The sequence below is a fragment of the Cydia amplana genome, chromosome 2, assembly GCF_948474715.1.
Source record: "Cydia amplana chromosome 2, ilCydAmpl1.1, whole genome shotgun sequence".
Taxonomy (NCBI): domain Eukaryota; kingdom Metazoa; phylum Arthropoda; class Insecta; order Lepidoptera; family Tortricidae; genus Cydia; species Cydia amplana.
In genome coordinates this window covers 5,855,659-5,876,589 of record NC_086070.1, presented here as the reverse complement: position 1 = coordinate 5,876,589, position 20,931 = coordinate 5,855,659, and the positions used below count along the sequence as shown (strand labels likewise).

At 37.1% G+C, this 20,931-nt stretch overlaps 3 protein-coding genes across 4 annotated transcripts in view; 2 read left to right on the top strand and 1 right to left on the bottom strand.

Annotated features, from left to right (window-relative positions):
- LOC134662046 (protein CREG1) overlaps positions 1-20,931 on the bottom strand; it is a 550,933-nt gene that overhangs the window by 326,621 nt on the left and 203,381 nt on the right. Inside the window, exons 2-6 of the mRNA XM_063518311.1 lie at positions 16,946-17,139; positions 16,536-16,690; positions 15,323-15,442; positions 14,704-14,785; positions 13,862-14,038 (exon numbers count right to left, since the gene is read on the bottom strand). Of these exons, the coding sequence (XP_063374381.1) occupies positions 13,881-14,038; positions 14,704-14,785; positions 15,323-15,442; positions 16,536-16,690; positions 16,946-17,126 (696 nt within the window). The 5' untranslated portion in view covers positions 17,127-17,139 and the 3' untranslated portion in view covers positions 13,862-13,880. The remainder of the gene's footprint in view (positions 1-13,861; positions 14,039-14,703; positions 14,786-15,322; positions 15,443-16,535; positions 16,691-16,945; positions 17,140-20,931) is intronic.
- Positions 277-2,095, top strand: LOC134657169 (glutaredoxin 3). The gene is made up of 4 exons (XM_063512726.1): positions 277-437; positions 870-1,038; positions 1,172-1,440; positions 1,859-2,095. Exons 1-4 carry the CDS (start codon positions 388-390, stop codon positions 2,034-2,036), a joined length of 666 nt encoding a protein of 221 aa, XP_063368796.1. The 5' UTR covers positions 277-387; the 3' UTR covers positions 2,037-2,095.
- LOC134657154 (golgin-45) lies at positions 3,109-11,598 on the top strand. Of its 2 annotated transcripts, none has more exons than XM_063512717.1 (6): positions 3,109-3,164; positions 3,743-4,245; positions 4,632-4,769; positions 5,157-5,218; positions 5,423-5,807; positions 11,434-11,598. In XM_063512717.1, the coding sequence occupies exons 2-6, from the start codon at positions 3,748-3,750 to the stop codon at positions 11,575-11,577; spliced, it is 1,227 nt and encodes a 408-aa protein (XP_063368787.1). In that variant the 5' UTR covers positions 3,109-3,164; positions 3,743-3,747; the 3' UTR covers positions 11,578-11,598. The 2 variants fall into 2 exon arrangements, with proteins under 2 accessions (XP_063368787.1, XP_063368779.1); XM_063512709.1 differs by having other exon boundaries at positions 3,142-3,251.

Below are 20,931 nucleotides of genomic sequence, written 5' to 3'. Positions count from 1 at the left end.
GAATGACAGTGACAGCTGACAGTTGTGTTTGAGACACGAAATAAAACGTTGTATTATAAATATTTGTTACATTCATCATGTTGGCTGCCATGATCAATGGCGACGTGAAGTTCGTTTAGGTTTAATGTCAAGAAGTGAAGTTAGCTGATTGACAAAATTGACAGGTGATATTCGAGTTTTGACAATTATCGTCCGTGACGTCCGTCACGTAGTCTTTTCTGTTTGGTTGTGTTGTTATTCTAATAAATTTGTAAGAACTGGAAGTTATTTCATGAGTGTAATTATTATATTCTTGAATACATAAGATTCCAAAAGTTCTAAAGAGCGCAGTTTAATTTATCGATCTGCGCTTGTTCTCCGGTGTTACAGAAGTAACCTAATTTTAAAATGTCTATTACAAATGTTGATTCCGTGGAAAACTTCCAAAATTTGATAAGGTTAGTGGGTTAATTATGAAATACAACTTCTAACAAACATTATTTAAGTGTAATTATTCGACAAATAAATTATATTCATCGTGACCTTTGATGCCAGGTTAGGTTATTTTCTAGAAACGAAACATTTTCTTAAGATTTATTACAGTAGGTAACTACATTGTATCTAATGCATAAATTTTTGCGTAAGAAACCTCTATTGTGTCAAATAACGCTTTTATGATAACTCTTGGAGGTCAAGCTCAAACCATGATGCTTACCATTATGTAAACATGTACCTAATTGTATGAATAATAATATGAGTGTCTGCAAAATTTAATTAGTTTTCGATAAAAACATACTCGTCCATATAATTAAATATATTCTTTGCACAGTCAATGTTCTTGCTTAGAAATGCATGCTAAAACTGTATAATATATTTTATTTTATTTGCAGATCTCCTACATTAATTGTTGCCCATTTTTCGGCAGAATGGGCAGACCAATGTGGCCAGGTCACAGAGGTGCTCAAGGAACTTTCAAAACTACCAGAAATCCAAGCTAGTGGAGCTAAATTTTGCATTTGTGATGCAGAGAACTTATCGGAAATCTCATTGAACTATAAGGTAATAGAAAACACAAATTCTGTTTTATTCCTTAATTTTGTTAAGGTTAAGTTTACTTTCTCAAAAGTTAGTGTGGAGTCATTGTCCAAATCCATTAAAATTTTGAAAGTTAAAACCGATATTTGATTTTTAGGTTGATTCAGTACCAACTGTAATTTTATTTAAAAATGGATCACAAGTGGACAGAGTGGATGGTGCAGATGCTGCCCAGATTACATCTAAGGTAAAGGCTCACAGCCTCGGGAAGGCTGCACCGGCTATCTCAACACCACAGCAGCCGTTAGAAGAGAGGCTCAAGGCACTTATCAACAAACATAATGTAATGGTATTCATGAAAGGCAACAGGGAGACTCCTAGATGTGGATTCAGCAGGACCTTGATTCAGATTCTAAACGGAACAGGGTATGTAGTCAGTCTATTTATTTGACAATATGTGCTTGGAACGGAAAGAAGCCTGCAAGGATTAAATTGTTTACACACTTTACCTTAATTCTGTAACTGAGGACAGGGATACAGCAAAATATAGGTACATACAAGTGAAATTGTAGCTGCATCCCTGTCCTGATTTCAGAATTAAGTTAGGTGTTAAGGCAGTATCCTGAGGCTTGACAATTTGCAAAATGCATTGTCGCTGCCTGATGAAATTTATTTTATCAATGAAGATTACAATATATATTTCCATTAGCAAGTGTTTGAGTTGGGTAGATAAGTTGCTTGATAAAATTGCAATCACTATTAAATTGTGATCAAATTGGGTTGCTGATAAAAATAAATCAGCAAATAAAAATTATCTTATCATGTTATGTTGTTTACATTTCAGGGTTCAATATGGCACTTTTGATATACTGAGTGACGAGGAAGTCCGTCAAGGCCTAAAAGAGTACTCTGATTGGCCAACTTATCCCCAACTTTATGTTAAAGGTGAACTGATTGGGGGGCTAGATATAATCAAAGAACTACAAGCCAGTGGAGAGTTAGATGCAACTCTGAAAGCTTAAATTATGGTTGTTTGCTACATGGTTGGATTTTATTTATTTCAATAAAGCTTTTAAGAAAATTACTGTTTTAAAACTCATCAATTTTAAAAAAAATGGTATGGTATGGTATCATACTATGTATTTATTTTATGTAAAATTAATGACGCGAGGCATGCATAAGAAACTATTCAGAGGGCCTGCCGCTAAAAGCGGAATTTCTTTATCTGTCTCTCTATCGCTCATATATAAAGCATACTTACTTTACTCTTTGTATAAAGCCGTGTTAGAGAAGAGAGGCTGATCGAATTTTCGCGGTACACCCTCGTCTCGGGTGAAAATACCGCGTTTCCCCAGCCTTTTTCTTTCATGACTGTTGTACACATTAGCCCACAAAAAGGCCTGTTATTTTTCTCTTTAGTATAGAAAACCAAAAGAAATATACTTGGTCAACCAGATCTTGACAGTAGAAAAAGGCGGCAAATTTGAAAAATGTAGGCGCGAAGGGATATCGTCCCATAGAAAATTTGTATTTCGCGCCTTTTTTTACTGACAAGATTTGGTTGACCAGCTATATATAAGGCCACATATGCGCAAAGTAAATATGATTTCTGTTTACCTCTCTTTCTAACGGCTATTTATTAGACAGAGACGGACTGTGGTTTAAGGTCTTTTATATAACGCGCTCCAATATTCAAGGCCAATGTTTAGTATACTTGGTCAAGCAGATCTTGTCAGTAGAAAAAGGCGGCAAATTTGAAAAATGTAGGCGCGAAGGGATATCGTCCCATAGAAAATTTGAATTTCGTGCCTTTTTTTACTGACAAAATTTGCTTGACCAGCTATAGTGTTCAAATGGTTGGCTTAAACAGCATACGATGTTAAGTTGGTTGCATTGAGTGTCAATTTCATATAAATGTCACAAACGTCAAACGTCCTATTTTTCCTAACATAGCCATAAAGGTGATGTATTTTAGGACGATATTTGTTTAATTTGCTAGTAAATAATAAGTTTGTAAAAATCTTGATGTTGTGGAAGTGAAATAGTGCCAATAGTGGATTTATGTTTAATTATAACTAAATTCCATAGTAGAATCATTATATTTTTTCGTCCAAGACAGAAAATAAACTAGTTTGTTTTACAGCCATTAAGTAAGCCGTGTTAAAAAATTAATTTACTTATCTTTTCCACTATCCCTATTTCTTACTCCATGGACGAATTAACTCCTTTCCATCCTAGTAAGTAAACCATTCGAGTAATATATGTTTACCTGCTTTTTGACAATGGTTTGTAGCTTGTAGCCCAACCCCTGTTGAAAGAGGTGCACAGGCCCAGCATTGGGACATGTGAATTGTATGATGATGATGAATTATAAGTACATATTTTTCAAGCTTTTATTAAATATCATCTATACGGGACTTGTCTATTGTAATCGACCTACTTCTAAATCCTTTTCTGTTTGAGCCGAAATTTAGCATTCCTTCTTATTCTGTGACATTGATATGTTATTTTCAACTTCAATCAAACACTTTCTTTGATTGCTACTGGAAATGGCTACAGAGATAATAAAGAGGCCTCCACAGGATGTAGAATAGTCTTGATTGCCTTAGTAATTGGGAAACTGTCTAAGAAATATGTACAAAAATATTTATTATTTACAAACATGTTGTGTCCTTGAACACTAGTATAATTATTCTGTTAGTATTTACATTCTTCACACCATTTACAGAAATCATGAGTAAAACAAGGACGGCAGGAGATGGCATGGAATCGGACGAAATTGCCACAGAGGCAGTGCCAAAAGCTACGGGGAGGCCTACCATTCGAACTGGGAGCAAAGAGACCCTTCTCCCAGGCCGACTTATCCAGGTTTACCCCACCAGTGTTGTTAGAGCAGAAAAGAAACGGCAACTTAATACCAAAAGCCCCAAATTTGTTCCTTATGAGCCTTACCCAGCGGCTGTGAAGCCAATAGTGCCTCAAACAGTTTCCAAGTCTAAGAAATCCAAGAATAACATGGACATCAATGTACTTATATCCCAGATGTCGCAAATGGACACAAAATTGAATGAGTTTAAGCCGAGACCAAAGTTGACATCCTCCAGTTCAGTAGATCCTGCAGCAGCGGATCCTGACAAACATAACCCGGAGAAAGCTGAAATGCAGGCTACTATTGACAAACTGATGGAACAGAATGAGTCTTTAAAGGAGCAGCTGAAACAGCAAGTTCAGGTATTTTTTTTATATTATCCTCTAGCTGCCCATACGTCAAACCTTGCCAAGGAAAATGAAATTTTATTTTGTCAACACAAAGTTCAAATTAGAATGGAACAGGAGACCTTTTTATAGGTCTCTGGGCGGCTAGAGGTTATTGTCTTACTTTCTGGGTATTGTCATTTCATTAAACACACAACACACAACAATATTAGTCTTGTTGTAAGTGCATCATTGTCTTAAAAAAACCATTTCATACCAAAAATGCCTCACATCATTTTGGAAAAGAGCTGATACTCTTCAAACTGCTAGATCAATTGCTACCAAACATAGCTAATAACATAGCTAAGAAACACCGCAAGGTCCCTTTTTGTGTCGACGTTTAATAATCTGGATTGTTGCAGGTGAACAAAGAATTAAAAACAATGCTCGTGGCATCCATGGGTGAGGATTTAGAGATCCAAGTGCAGTCACTCAATGAGGACAAGAAGCATTTGGCCGATGCCTTGCTGAACTCTGCTCAGCACTTGTCAACCCATCAAGTGAGTATTTTTGCACCACTAACATTAAATTTAGAATGTATTATGGATTGTTATCTCTCACTCATGCATTACCCAATTGGTGGAAGGATGCGGCGACCGTCGCCACCGCCACTGTCATACAGAAGTTTTGAAACAGATTCATTCAAGTCTATATATGTGGCTTTCTATCAGAGGAGGGTCCTTACTCCTTAGCCACATATTTTGATCGAGTCTTTTGGTGCCGCGTGGCGGTGTTTCGTAGAACGCCGGTCGCATGCGTCAAGTCCGCGGCCTTTTATTAGAATTATATTAATGCAAAACGTAGGTCCAATCCCAATGCTTCCAAACTAATAAATTGTTATGGTTTATGAGATATTTTTATATTATTAACTTATATTTTGCTTACAGGAGCAAACAGAATGGTTAGCAGGTCAATGTGAAGTATGGAGAAGCAAATTTCTTGCTAGCAGGTATGTATGCAATGATTGCATTGCAATCATTATAACTAATTATAAGTTAACAATTGTCATGTCAATTTTCTTTTCATTTTCCTCCAAAGCCAGCTGGTCTCCTATTAATGAGTCTGAAAAGTTGCAGGGCATTCTATTCTTAAATAAATATTACTACTACAGAAATCGCTAACTATACCAAACTATACTTAATACTTCTTTCAGCCTGATGGTGGAAGAGCTAGCAAACTGGAAGAAAGTTCTCAACGAAAAAACCGTAAATTTACAACAAGCAATAAAGCAATTGCTAGACGAGAGGTGCAGGACCAGAGACATGATGTTATGCACCTATAAAAACCTTTACAGCCTCCACGAGAAGTGGCTCGAGAACATCGCCATATCAGAATATGTGGGCAACAATAAAGTATACAACCAACCAATTGGGAATCTTAACTTGAACGCTACAATACCACACTCTTCAAATATAATCGATTTAGCGCTGGTCAATTTGAAATTATCAGAGAATGTTAGCAGTTCTAATGACAAGCCGGATATCAGCTATCTCGATAATTTACCGGTTGAGACGGATGGCGAGAAACATGCTGAGAATGTGAGTTATTAACATTTTTTGTAAACATAAATACAGAACACTTGTGTGAAACATCAACACATAAAGGATTATGGTTTGTGATAACAATAATTAAGGGAGTAATACTAATAACTCGGAGGAATAATCCAATATGGAGTGGTGACACGCACTAATTTCTATGTGAAAAATTCTGCCGTTTTCGGCGCGGGGGGCGAGGAACGCACACAAATAATGTAAACACTAATGCATTTTTTGCATGCGTCGCTACACACGCACACGCAGAGATGTACAAAATGGTTTTAAAAAAGCATTTAAATACAAAATGCAAAATACTTTTCAGATTTACTATTTCAAATGCAAAATACCAAATAGTTTTGCGTTTTGTATTTCAAATGCTAAATGCAAAATAGGTATTTTCAAAATACTTTTTCAAAATAAAATACCTTTTGAGCAAATCTCAGATATTTTTATTTATTTTAGGTATTTATCATGAGAAATAGAGACACAATGCCGAGCCGATGGCACCTTATGCCTGACATGGTCATATTTATCAGTACGCGTATCAATAAATTCTGTTATGGTATTAATAATAGTCCGTCGGTTCCTCTCTCTGCGGCCCTGACCACCGGCAGCTTGGGCCTTGCCCCGCTGCTGGCGGCGCCCTAGGTTAGGTTTTTTATAATGTGTTTATAATATTTTTTTATATTATTTTTGTAAGTGTTTTTATATTTTAATTTTATATACATATTGTAAAAAACTAACCTAAGAAGAGAAATAAATAAAGGAAATAATACTCACTTAAAATAATGTAAAAAACTAGACTAACGAAAAGAGAGCCATGGCTCCATTTTGTGACTTGTGTGGCCATTTATTTCGGTTGATTGTGCATCTACACTCGGGTGCAAAGAAATCGGACCACCCCAGCATTTTTATCATTTTTTCAATTTCTGTAAAAACTGTATGTGCTACTGTGACATATTATATACCTAATGAAAGGTTGGCTTTTCCTCTATAAATTGATGTGCTTTTCACAGGTTTACTTCCAATATTTTCAGGCTTTCAGGGCTAAGAACTTTGTCACCCTAAAAATGCATACTGGAGTGAAACTTATGCATAATGGGAAAACTGCGATTCTAAAGATATCAAGTAAAAATTAAAACAATTTTCAGCATTTTAATACCGTATATTGCCTCCTCTAGCCCTACGACATGCAGTCATTCGGTTTTTCATTGATCTTATGAATTTTTTTACAGTGTCTTGAGGGATGCCCGCCCATTCTTCTTCGATCGCAGTCTTTAGCTCCAGTAAGGATTCAGGGGCGGGATTTCTGGCCCGGATTCTTCTTTTCAGCTCGTCCCAAATGTGCTCGATCGGGTTTAGGTCAGGACTGCGGGCTGGCCACTCCATGACTCTGATGCCGACCTCCTCCAAGTACTCCTTAGTGATCCGGGCTGTATGCGGCCGAGCGTTATCTTGCATGAGGATGAACTCATCGCCGATATAACCCGCAAATGGGACCACATGATCAGCCAGGATTTCCTCCACGTACCGACGTGCAGTCAAACCGCCTGAATTCGGTCTGGTACCTGGCCCTGTGATGAACACAATGTCCGTCTTCGCTTCCAAAGAAATACCAGCCCAGACCATGATTGACCCCCCACCATAAGCAACACGTTCCTCGATGCAGCATTGAGAGAACCGCTCCCCAGGTCTTCGGTAGACTCGTACCCGTCCGTCATTGCCAGACAAAGTTATCCTGCACTCGTCGGAAAAAAGTACGGAACTCCATTGCTGAAGGGTCCATTCTTCATGTTCGCGAGCGAAGACGCGTCGTTGTCCACGATGTATTGGGGTGAGTTTTGGGCCATTTGCAGCTCTGTGAGCTGTCAATTCCTTCTCCTTCAGTCGTCTTCTAACTGTCCATCGGCTGATAGACACATTCCTGGTCTCTAGGAGCTTCTGCTGAAGCTGAACGGCATTCAGTCGACGATTTCGTAGCGAGGTAAGAACGATGAAACGGTCATCTCTCTCAGAAGTGATGCGAGTTCTGCCAGTTCCGGGTCTTCTGGATAACGTCTGATCTACGCGGAATCTCTGGAAGACACGTTGAACCGATGACTTCGATAGGTTGAGTTGTCGAGCCACTGCACGTTGACTAAGCCCTCCCTGCAATAGGGCAACTGCTTGGCCGGCTTCAGTCGAGGTAGTATCCATTTTTCTCCAGTTTTTCCAGGTTCAGGCGATGAGAGTAGTGTTCAGGAAGACGTACCAATCACGAATGATGCATAAACAATGATAATGACTGTTTTTATACCTAATGATAAGTGGTCAATTAGTGCATGCGCTAATGAGGCAGTTGGAGGGGGGTGATTTCCAGGCCCATATTTTGCACAATATCCATCCCCACTCCTGAATATTGATGTCATTTGATAGGGCAGAAAATTATCTACCACGTGGTATTTAAATTATCATGATCGAGGTTACAGTTTTTACACAAATTGAAAAAATGTTGAAAATGCTGGGGTGGTCCGATTTCTTTGCACCCGAGTGTAGTTCTTATTTTATTATTATTACACTTTTCTTTTATTAATAACAACTGGACTGGTATTGTTAAAAAGTGAAAAAAAACATCAGTTTTTATTTATTACGCTTTTTAACAATACCAGGGGGCCGATTTTTGAATTTCGATCGCTCGATTTCGTCACTCGAAAATCGGTGGAAAACGGCGAGATGCTGATTTTTGAAATACGAGCGATATAAATTGTGAATTTAGTGGTATTAACCACTAGTTTTTGATTCTATTAGTAGAATTTACATGCCTAGTAGTGGAGATATTACTGAACGAAATACACGAAATCGAGCGGTCGAATTTCAAAAATCGGCCTCCTGGCGCTGGCGCCAGGCGCTAGCAGGCGCCTCTATCGGTCAAATTCGGCAATACAAGCGTCATTCGTTCATTTCATTTTATTAGACTGGTAATGTTGGCTAAACTTAATCACAAAGTATTTTGCATTTTGAAATGAATATTAAAAATGCAAAATACGTCTCGAAAAGTATTTCAAATAAAATACAAAATGGTTTTTACTAAAAGGCATTTAAATGCAAAATACAAAATAGGTATTTTGCATTTTGTATTTGCATTTTAAATAGAAGTATTTCAAATAAATCGCATCTCTGCGCACACGACTAAATTATCAAACACTAGCATAAACTATATTCACACAAATACAAGAACAAACACAGACAACCCTGTCCGTGAACGAGATGATGTCAGTTCTAAGTAAACGTAGAAGTGCGAGGGACTTGTCGATAATATTGTCGATATTTTATTGACTGAATTTTAACTGTCTGCTTTAGTCAATTATAACCATCAAAACCGTTACATGTAAAAAGGTGCAAGTCTCGCAACGCTTCTACTACAAAAAAGTTTTGAGATGTAATGCTAATGTGAAACCAAGTCGGTTATTTTAATCAGTGCCAGGGGGTGTTAAAACCGTATCAATAAGATATCTTTAATTTGTAATACGTATAATGAGTTGGCCATCGCACGGCTGCATAATGACATAAGGATCATCGTCACCTATTAAAAATAATTCTAATTGAACATAACGCTAGCACTAATTGCAGTTTGAGCATTACACATATTTACGAATACGGTACGAGTAAAGCATTATGTGCGATTGCCAAGTCATTATTATGTATTACAAATTAAAGATATCTTATTGATAAGGTTTTAACACCCCCTGGCACTGATTAAAATAACCGACTTGGTTTCACGTTACATCTCAGAACTTTTTGTAATAAAAGCGTTGCGAGACTTGCACCTTTTTACATGTAATGTTTTTGATGGGATCTCATCTCTTTTTGTAGACAGTCCCTCTTTTCGGGTACAAATACCCATACTATGTATACATATATCATAACTAAACACACTCACATCGTACATACATTGTAGTGTACCTTTACTTTACCTACTATTTGTAGGAACTGCAACAGTAACTTTGTAATAGCATATATTTATATGGAATTACAAACTTACTTATGCAGTTCTTAGATCTTTAAAACGTGACTGATATTGCAATATTTTTAGGTTTTCGATGGCTTGATAAGCTGAAAACTACTTATGTTTAAAATTTATTGCATCTTTTGGAAATCTAAAAAAATAAATCAAAATAACAATACCTATATGTATATAGATTTTATATAGATTTTATCAATATTGGTTTTTATGGTGTCCCATCGCTAACTATGGTAGAGTGATACCAGAGTAATAAATTAAAAGTGCCTATTTATGGAAAATGACGGCAGTAAATACCTTAAAATAAATAAAATACAATACAAATATTGGACATGTCAAATAAAAAATATACGATAAAACTAAGAGAAAAATGAATTTTCAAGCAGTAGTAGGGTAGGTGCGTTAGTTTTCGTCCAGCTCTAGTTTTCGTCCACTTGACGAAATTGAATATACATAAATCTACATTGCTGCACAAATTTGGACTTAATGCAATCCTTAATGTCGAGACAATATACGAGTATCTATCTACATAAAAAATGTATTTGGCAAGTAGCAAATTAAATATCAAATATGTTTTTTGCTAATCTGTCATGTGGACGAAAACTAGAGACTCCATGGACGGAAACTAGCACAATGACCCTATATCGGTAATATCATTTATGATTTAGTTATACTATTTATTTCATTGAATGGATTATGTTGATATAAAAATAAGGTGTTATAGAAAAATAATGTGTTAAGTATATAAATTATATAATAATAAGCATCGCAAATTAGAAGTTAGGTATACCTAATGAATATTTAGAAAGTCTTCTTTAAATATTACCCTAAATTAGATCTAGTACCATGAAGTGGTATCACTTTCAGATTGACAATGCTTTTTAGTTTTTTGCTAAATTAGTGCACTGTTTGATAATATTTACATATAATAGTACTTACATATGAAAAGAAACGTGTTCTTTAAGTACGCTAGATGTGTCCGATCGGTTTTTACAGGAGAAAACGCTACAATTCGGCATTTTCTGCTCCTAACATTCCGCTTAGACTGACGTTTGCTGAATGGCGTATGACGTATGGCAACTAGTTTTATATAACCTCCTTGACCGGCGGCCGCCGACTTTTGGCAGAGGGGAACGCCTGTTAATGGCGGTTCCTGTTGATTTATTATTCCGAGACTAATAACAATAAATAGTGGGAACGAAAATTAGTCGTACATTTATGTGGGTAACTTTGAAACGTCAAACACATTCCTTCACGATTGTCCACCAGAAAGATGTACTGCATATCATATTGGACCGAATCCTCATTGTCGTACCTAAGTGAAGGTGCTACCTTAGGCGCCGAATAATTCACAAGGATAGTTTAGAGCAGCGGTCGGCAACCTGCGGCCCGCGGGCCGCATGCGGCCCGTGAGCCTGTCACTTGCGGCCCGCGAACCTCCTTGGCTATTTTGTATGTAATATTGACAAATGACAATGTCTGATAAAGTCATAAATATTAACAAAGTACGGCCCGCGTCAACTTCGTTAACTACTATGTGGCCCTTGGCTGCTAAAAGGTTGCCGACCGCTGGTTTATATATAGGATGGACGTTGTTGTTTTATACAAATAGATATTATTTTGTTTCAGATAATGGCCATGCCTCTAGAAGTAAATAAGGTGAGCGAAGAACCTGTGAACGCGTTGGTGCACCACGCGTACAATAGCAGCAGCAGCACTCCAAGACCTATAGCCTCGTGTGTGCACTGCAACGGCAAGGTGCAGTTGCTGTAAGCAGTGGCGTAACTAGGCGTGGGCGAAGCGGCCCTCTGCCCACGGTTTCGCGCCTAAGGGGGCCCCAGGGGCACAAAATAGATACAGTACAGAAATCAATCTACATACAAAGTGCGCTCGAGCAACGCACACATAGACACTGCTCACGGACACGATATCTCGGACCGGTTGGGACCAGTGCGAGCGCGAGTGCCATCCGCTTGAGACACGCGTCTGTGAACTTTTTTGTGCAATAATGGAGAAACAAAAAAAAGTTATTATAACTGTTCAGTGGACGGTTGTTTGAATTCAACATAAAACGATGAATTGTCGTTTTTTAAGCTACCAGTGGTTTCAGGGAGGTAAGTAAGTATCTGCTTGTATTTCGATGGTTCGTTTTAACGTTAAACAGAACAGTTAGGTAGGTAGGTACCTATGCACCCCGCCCCGGCCACTACTAGATACGAGTGCCACTATCACGTTACTACGATAGTTTTTTGTGCATAAATCATAGTTGACAACCCTAGAGCGACCGCCGAGCGTAGGTATGAAAAGTGAAGTACATACATGTGATTGACTTCTGTACTGTATCTATTTTGTGCCATGGGTGCCAATCTGGGAATACATATTAAAAGAGGCACATGCGACTTCGCCCATGGCTAGATTAGTTCGCGTTACGCCACTGACTAGTTTGGGTAGAAAAGATATTTCTTTAGAGCAGGGTTTCCCAACCAGTGAGGTAATTCCAAGGGGTCCGCAGCGTGCGGCTCCAGATTTACCCCCTTATTCATAAAACTTTACACAGGCGCGTTTTCCGGGCGGGACGGAAGCGTTTTATATGTAAAAGCGGCGCGCCCCATTCACGCCCCGCCCGGAAAACGCGCCTGTATGACGAAACCTTTAGTTAGGTTATCTTCTCTCCATTTCGAAACATAGTATTTTTAACCCCCGACGCACAGAGAAGGGTGTTATTAGTTCTGTCTGTGTACTGTCTCTTATAATCTTATAGTCGGGGTTTTTTTTTTATTTTTATTAGCATAACATATACGATGCTGTTAATGACGTTCAACTTCACTTGGCGAATCTCGATTCGATGCATCGTTGAGAAACTGTTTTAAGGCTTATTAAACTAAAAAATATACATATTTTCTTCTTATTCTGAGTCAATTAATACGAACCGAGGAATTCCTATTCCGCCAAGCCATGATTGGCGCTTTAAAAGGACTGCTACGGAATTTATAATATATAGGTTGTTCCAAAAATATTAAGTTATGAATATTCCGTTTTCTCAAGATTTTACTGTTATGTATTCGGGTAATTCCAAAAAGTTCAAATTGTCGGTTAATACTAATTAGGGATTCTAAATTCTAATATGATTAATTATGTTATGGATCACTAGGAATTAGCCGACATTTTGAAGTAGTTGGAATTTCCCGAATACTCCTTATGCCTGACGCGCACAGTTCTACTTAGGTATACCAAATTTTAGAGCAATCAAACATGATTTAGAGGTAATCGATAAATTATAGATACAATTCCGCAGTAAAATTATAATTGCATTCGATGTACCTACATGTACACGATTTATACCTACCTTAATTTTTAAACAAGTTTATAAAATGAAACTCAAATAATTGAATGAATGAGATTATTGTTTGTAGAGGCTAAAAACCATCACTTTCTACTCTACTATATGGACATGTCCAAAAAAAGAAGAGTGACGATGCGAAGATATATTTTGAAATTAGAAATTACCTACGTTGGTACCTGGTATTAACAAGGGTTTAGATTTTAAGGAGGCTAATGCTTTAGACTTGAAGAATTTTGTAAGTTACTAGTTGTTATTTATTGTTACCTAAACTCGAGTTAAAGCATAATAATTATAATAAAATAAGGTAATAATACTTCAGATTTAACTCAATTGTTATTTTCTTTGCCACTTGATGTTATTTTTACTCGATTGTAAAACGATGTCTAACATCGAATAATAGGAAAAACAATCAGATTAACCTATGTAATTATGAAAGCAATTTGGTGGGTGAGATAGGAGTAATGGCTTGTACCTAAATATAAGTAGTTAATTAATGAAACTTGGCTTATTGCCCAACATGGGTGAATGCCAAATGGTGCTTTTATTTCATTATTTAAAAGTATATCATTCCAATTGTATGTTTAATAATCTTCTTTAAATAAACAAAAACCTTGGTAAAAAACTTTTTTTATTATCTTATAAAAATAACCTTCTAGGTTCATTTCCATAATATCACATTTTGTTTCATTATAATATTTAAAATACATATTGGACTACGTATTTTTATTAAATTCTAACTTTGGAGGTTGAGAATTTGACTTCTTGGTATGTTTACAATTTGTGTGTAGTTGTACGCGAGGTAATCCTTAACAGGAATATATTTGGCCCCTCCGAAGTAGTCCACCATTGCTATTTGGGCAATCTTCAACTTCGCAACGAACCAGTCGTGATCTGTAACAGATGTTAAAAAAAATACTTAATTTATATATTTTTTATATTGCATGAATGTGAGTAGGTACAAAAGTTCTTAACACGAATATTTTCAAAATTAAATTAACTTATTGAGAGAACCAATAAAGTTAACCGAATCCTTAACCTCGTATGAAATCAGGATATTGACTCTTATAACTTGACTTTCTTCCGCAATCTTTCGTCTCGCCGTAATAAAATAAAACCGATTTATTTTAAAGTGGACAAACAAGTTAATTCTGCAATATTTGTTGTGTGGTCAATATACTTTTTAAGGTGACTTTACGTGTTGCGAGGCACACACTGTATGATCGCAAAAATGTAGTCGAATGAAATTGATGTGTGATTGATTGTTGGGAATTTAATATAATTATCCGAAACGTACGTTTATATACTATACGTATGAGTGATTAGTGCCAACATAGGTATGTAGTTGTTTGTTCCTCTAATAATGGACTTCTGCCCATAACTTTGTCTGAGTGGGATGATAATGATGATTGATAAAAAAACTATCCTATGTCTTTCTCAGGCCTCAAAATATTGCCATACCCAATTTCATCTAAATCGGTTCAGTCGCGTGAAGAGGTAACAGACAAACAGTTACTTTCGCATTTATAATATTAGTGGGGATACATGATAATACATACCAGAGGGGAAGTTAGCCATAGCCGGATGCCGCTCAAACAACGCGCCTTTCGCGAAAGTGTACTCTGGAGTGCCCTCCTTGACCTGCCGATAATATTGCAATGAAACAGTCTTCTATTAACCATAACAAGTACCTACTAGAGAAAAGACAGATCGTAGGTACTTACGTATGTAGGGCAGAGGTATAGATACTTACTGTCTAAGAAACGTCTTTGTCACGATTAAATTTTTCAATAGATAATTATAGTTTAGTACCCATGACCGGCTAGCATGAGTTGCGTTCTCACGTGCGAGTCCATGTCCACACTTGAAGTCGCGCTAGATGTATGGAGACTGGCCTCGCGCGCGAGAACGCAACTCATGCTAGCAGGTCTGGTAACCCTTTTCCAATCGACCACATACATTGCTCAATAGAATTTCAACCTTAGCATTTCAATGTATGGTTCAAGTCACATTGATCTTTTGCAAAATATCATTCTCAACTGTTTGAAATTATTTTTATGGGTAATAGAATATATTGACATTAAATTAAATTAATACATTTTTAAAGTTCTCGCTTTTGAAAACACATAACATATTGTGCGTGTTGTATGAAAATTCAGATAGTGTAAATATACCTACCTTCTTCATGATACCCGTGAGCATCAGCCTGGTGCAGCGAGGGTCTTCAGGGTCCCATTGCTGGCTCTCACAGTATCTTGTCTCCTCTAAGCTCACAAGTACTGTAGCACGGTTGTTTTTCTATAAAAAAAAATTGGTGGTAATAAACAAGATATATTAAAAAATCAAAGTGAAAATCAATAGGTTTTTTGCTCAAAGGTGAACAACTCATAGTTACTGAAAAAGCTGCTCAAATCCAGGTCAACTATTTTTTGTACATAGTTCTAAAAATATTTATTTAAAATGTATTTCCTTATGACCTTGTTCTGTAATATTCACTTATTTGTGTACCTACTGTTCTGGTTTTAGTAGTATCCACAGGAAAGGTTACCAAGGAAAAACTAACTTTAGGTGATTACTAGTAATGTTTATCTAAAAAAAGCCTGGCACATGGTTAATTAGGGAACAAGATCATAAGGAAAAGTTAATCAGAAATTACAATTATGAATAACTCTGTGAAATAAACCTAAAACTACTAAAAATGAGTACACTTACATATCCCTATCTTGTCTATTGATAGCTTATGAGCAGTTCTAACAGTGCCCAATGGATTACCATGGTCTTGGGGACACCCTGTATAAGTTAACTTTATCAAATTGGAAGTCTGTTAATGAAATCAATGAGACATTAACCTGTAGCTTCCCACAGTCCTAATACCAACTACAGATTACCTTAAATGAAATTTAGACTGAACGCCTTTTGTTTTGTCATTTGATTTAAAAAAAAGTTTATTTACTAATCTAAAAATTCAGAAACTCAATTGTCTCGCATCTAAATAAGTCACATTAGAGGAATGGCCTCTACATTTCATCGAATGGTACTTTACTACTATTTTAATTCTATGTCTGCATGCTTACATGTTTTCTTGTTTATATTTCTCTACCTTATGTAAATTTAAGTAACTTTAAGTTAATTTATTCTCAATTATTTTAGTTGTTTATATGTATACTCTCTTTGATATGTACGTGTGTGAGCTGTGGTCACCTATAAGTGGCTAAGCATCTGTTAATGTTAAATGTCCTTGTTCTTATGTAATTGTGTAGATGTATTAACCGTTGGCGATCCTTAAATAAATAAAATAAAAATAAAAAATCTAATCCCATTGATTAAAATTTCACTGCCAATTTTTCTTGTATGGCGGCCGCTAGAGGTTGAACAATTAAAAATAGTTTACCGATAAATCCTTAGCAGTAAAATCTAACGGTGACATGTAGAAATAAGGAATGCCAGTTGAGTTTTTAATGAACCCATCAGCAATCGATTTCACATTCGAGAATGGGAAACCTTCAATAGCAGGCAACACGGATACAGTTGCGATGGAGGCCCAATCTGAAAAGGAATTTGTTTACATAATTTAGTTGCTCATTATCATACTTAATGAATAATATCATCCTGCAAAAAGTATATCATTTCAATATATTAAAACCATAGGTACCTATATATTTCGGCAATGTTAAGTTGTAAAAAATTAAATGTGAAATCTGAAATAGGATGATGATACAAAACACACTAAATAATATTATCACAAAGTGTTGCATACAAAGTTTCTACAGTGCAATCTAGAGGAAATTTTGTAAATTATACCTGCATTATGAAGCGTATATCTGGCCATAGCAATAAGCTCAGTATGTGGTGGTGGATCAGAACCATATTTGTATGGCCTACGAGTAGGAATCTCATTAGCAGCTTCCCGCGCAGTCCATTTGCCGTTTACGTAAAAATTCAGCACACACAGCGTCACGTATAAAAACAGCGCGAACTTCATTTTTTTATGCTAACTGAAAGTTAAAGGACGAATCTTTTAATTCTTGATATAAATGCAAGCAATAACGCACTGTGAAACAAATGCTCAATAGTAAATTAATTCTTCGAGATACATTTAAAACTTTTTAAGATTTAATTTTGTGGCTAAGCAACATAATGTATGCCTTTAAGTTGAGTTAAAATAGTAAAGTAACGTGATTACCAGGTACGTGTGTTGTTAATTAAGTAAACCGAAACACTGGGTCGTAAAAAATAAAATATGCGAAGTCATACGGCTCGAACTCGTCGCGCTGTATTTTTAACTGCGTACGTACGAGTACGAAAGGCGATGCGCTTGCGCGCACGTCACTGACTGACAGTTGAAAGTTGAAACAAGTGACAAACGTCAATTAATTTGTGGTCGCGTTCACTGATTGCGGAGTAAAAGAGTAATATAAAAAAAAAAACATTTTCATACAACATTAGAATTGAAATTTCGTTATTTACCTCTCTATTATTCGAGCAATATTATATACGAGGGCTGTTTGATAAGTACCCGTTTATGAAAAAAATAATCAGTTGTTTTTGTTTATATGCATTTATTTTTCTTCATAGTCTCCTTTTAACTCTATACACTTGTTCCACCTATATTCAAGCTTCAATAATAAACCATCCAAAAAGTATGATTTCGGAAAGTCATTAAAATAGGCCTCTGTGGCGGCAATGACTTCGTCATTTGATCCAAATCGCTTACCACCGAGCCATTTTTTCAGGTTGGGAAACAAAAATAAATCGCATGGGGTCAAATCTGGAGAATACGGGGGGTAAGGCAATAGGGCGTAGCGTAATTGTGTTAATTTAGCCATCACAACTCTAGACGAATGAGCTGGTCCGTTGTCGTGATGAGACAGTACTTTTTTATTTTTTAAATGGGGTCGTTTGTCCTTCAACCCAGCGTCAAATTCATCCAATAAATTGGCATAGTACTGCCCTGTTATCGTTTTCCCCTTTTCTAAGAACTCAATATGTATAATACCCTGCGAATCCCAAAAAACGGTCGCCATGACCTTTCCAGCCGATGGAACGATTTTTGCTATCTTTCGCGCAGGTTCACCCGGTAAAATCCACTGCTTCGACTGCCCTTTCATTTCCGGGGGGTAGTGGTGACCCACGTTTCGTCTACGGTCACGAAACGACGCAGAAACTCCTTCGGGTTACGTTTGAACACGGCCAAACACTGCTCCGAAGTAGTCAGTCGGTTCCGTTTTTGCTCCTCCGTGAGTAAACGCGGCACCCACCTCGCCGATACTGTCTTCATACCCAATTTTTCTTCTAATATGTTTTGTACCCGCTCGATTGGAACATTTACAGCATCAACGATTTCTCGAAGTTCAATTCGGCGGTCGGCTAAAACGATATTTACAGTACATATGGGGCTACTTTTCCGCACTAGTGCGTAAAATAGCACTTTTCGTGCGTATGTCGAAACTTTAAAGTGCCATATGTACTGTAAAACGTTGTTCAATACACGTGCGAATAGGTAATTCGCAACTCGTGTCGATTTAAAACACTCCCTTCGGTCGTGTTTTAATTTATCGCCACTCGTTTCGAATTTCCTCTTTTTCGCACTTGTATCGAAAATAACTATTTCAATTTTCTTAACCATATCGTCTGTAGTCACCTCAATTGGGCGGCCTGGGCGATCCTCATCAAAGACGGTTGTTCTCCCCCGCTTAAACTCGTTAAACCAGTATCTGACGGTTGTCATAGAAGGAGCACATTCATGGTAAACCGCTTGCATTCTTACTTTTATTTCATCACATGTTTTTCCTTCCAAAAACAAGAATCTAATTACAGACCGATACTGCTCTTTCTCCATTTTCACAATTTTAAGTTCACGCTTTCACTGAATCGCTGTCAAATGAGAAAAAAACAAAAGAATGCTGTTTTTTTTTAAATTTTCCCACCTCTGAAAAATGGCTTAAAACGATTGTATACATATTTTCGGCCCGTGATATTAATACATTTGGAAAACGGGTACTTATCAAACAGCCCTCGTATATATAGTTATCCATGCCGTAATCGGCAACGGCGACCCTAATTACGAGCGTGAGCTCTGATATGGCTGGCAAAGCCGAACTTACTTGAGAACTTTGCCAGGGTCATCTGCGCGTGATCAGATTATAGTGGGCTAATAGTTGCGCCCCTACAAGCCCACTCTCTCGTTCCCAGCCTCCTGGCACCAGTGGACCGTGTAACCGATACGACTGGCAGAGACAGGGAATGCAGTGACTTGCCAACGCCCAGGTGGACGTATGAATTATGGCATATCACGTAGGATCCATTAGTCGCCTCTACCCACTGGAGGATAAGGGGTGGTGACATTCTACGCCGGCACCACACGGCAAGCAATATTATACAGAGTCAAATAACGAAATTTTGATTTTCGCGGTAAACCCTATTTTAGGGGTAGTGGAGCAGCAGTGGCCAATTTTTGTAGGTGGTGCGAGATCTGTTTGGTATAGAGGGGGTTCCCCAGGAGCATGAATCTATACTTGGTCAACCAGATCTTGACAGTAGACAAAGGCGGCAAATTTGAAAAATGTAAGCGCGAAGGGATATCGTCCCATAGAAAATTTGAATTCTGCTCTACTGACAAGATTTGCTTGACCAGCTATAAAATACAATGAATGACAGACAAAGCTTATGTTTGAGACGTTTGAGTTGCACGCGAGATGATATATAAGAACGTACCCAGTGTGTTATCTAGTTAAAACTTCTAAGAAATATACAGAATTTTAATTGTGTCAATTGCCTTTTTTTACTGACAAGATTTGGTTGACCAGCTATAGTATTAAACTGGATTGGGAATGAGTGGTGGGGATAACTGACTGAACGGGATAGTCTTATGTATTTTTCAGTAGGAGTAGCAGTGAAAGCGCTATTATTGTTTGTCCTTGTCACAGACTCACATTTTGTAAGATTTTCAGGACACGATATTTATGAAGAATTTTTAAAAATACCAGACCAAAAATGTAAACAATAGGTAGCGTTACTTTACTAATACTAACTAGCCTCTACCATGCCTCTACGTAGTAAAATTTGCCCTCCTCTCAAGATTCTCGTACTAAATTATCTAAATTCCAAATAAACTATGCTATGCGTGTCAAATTTTATCAATATCGGTTCTGCCGATTTTGCGTGATGGAGGAACAAAAAATATCCAAACACAAACTTTCACGTGTATAAGGCCTAGTATACCTACTGTAAGACTGGACCCAAGATGGAAGGTATGTGACCTATGTGAGAAATTGCAAGTCCCTTCGTTCTCACACTAGTTATATACCTAAATTAGATATGTTTCGTAAGTAAAATTACAATGTGGAAAATCCAACGTTTGTGCAAAATTATGTGTTTAGGAGAACAGAAATGGCTTCGACTAGAGTCTGTGCGGAAAGAGAAGAGTCGTGGAATGTATGGGGCCCAATACATTCCACAACTCTTCTCTTTCCGAACAGGCTCTAACCTACTTGTTGCAATAAATACCTACATAAAGAGAAAATTCTCCTTCACTTTCACCCCGCTTTATAGTTAAAATTTCATGCAGTAGGTAAATATTGAACCTGTGATTACAAAGGTTTTACGAATCGTTTCCGAAAAAGAAATTTAGGTACCTTTTTCACTCCAGTTGTTAACCGTCCAAGGGCTACTAGTCAAATGACAATTCTATCCCGAATTTTAGATTGTATTTTAAACTGATATAGCAATGATAAAAACATCACGTACGGATGATAATAAATAATCAATTGACCTATAACACCAATGAT

Bases quoted from the DNA above. Each gene is read 5' to 3' on its own strand.
- LOC134657169 (XM_063512726.1), top strand. From the start codon at position 388: ATGTCTATTACAAATGTTGATTCCGTGGAAAACTTCCAAAATTTGATA. The intron at 438-869 runs GTTAGTGGGTTA...TTTTATTTGCAG, and splicing joins AACTTCCAAAATTTGATAAG to ATCTCCTACATTAATTGTTG. The intron at 1,441-1,858 runs GTATGTAGTCAG...TTTACATTTCAG, and splicing joins CAGATTCTAAACGGAACAGG to GGTTCAATATGGCACTTTTG.
- LOC134657154 (XM_063512709.1), top strand. From the start codon at position 3,224: ATGGACGAATTAACTCCTTTCCATCCTA. The intron at 3,252-3,742 runs GTAAGTAAACCA...CACCATTTACAG, and splicing joins ATTAACTCCTTTCCATCCTA to AAATCATGAGTAAAACAAGG. The intron at 5,808-11,433 runs GTGAGTTATTAA...ATTTTGTTTCAG, and splicing joins GCGAGAAACATGCTGAGAAT to ATAATGGCCATGCCTCTAGA.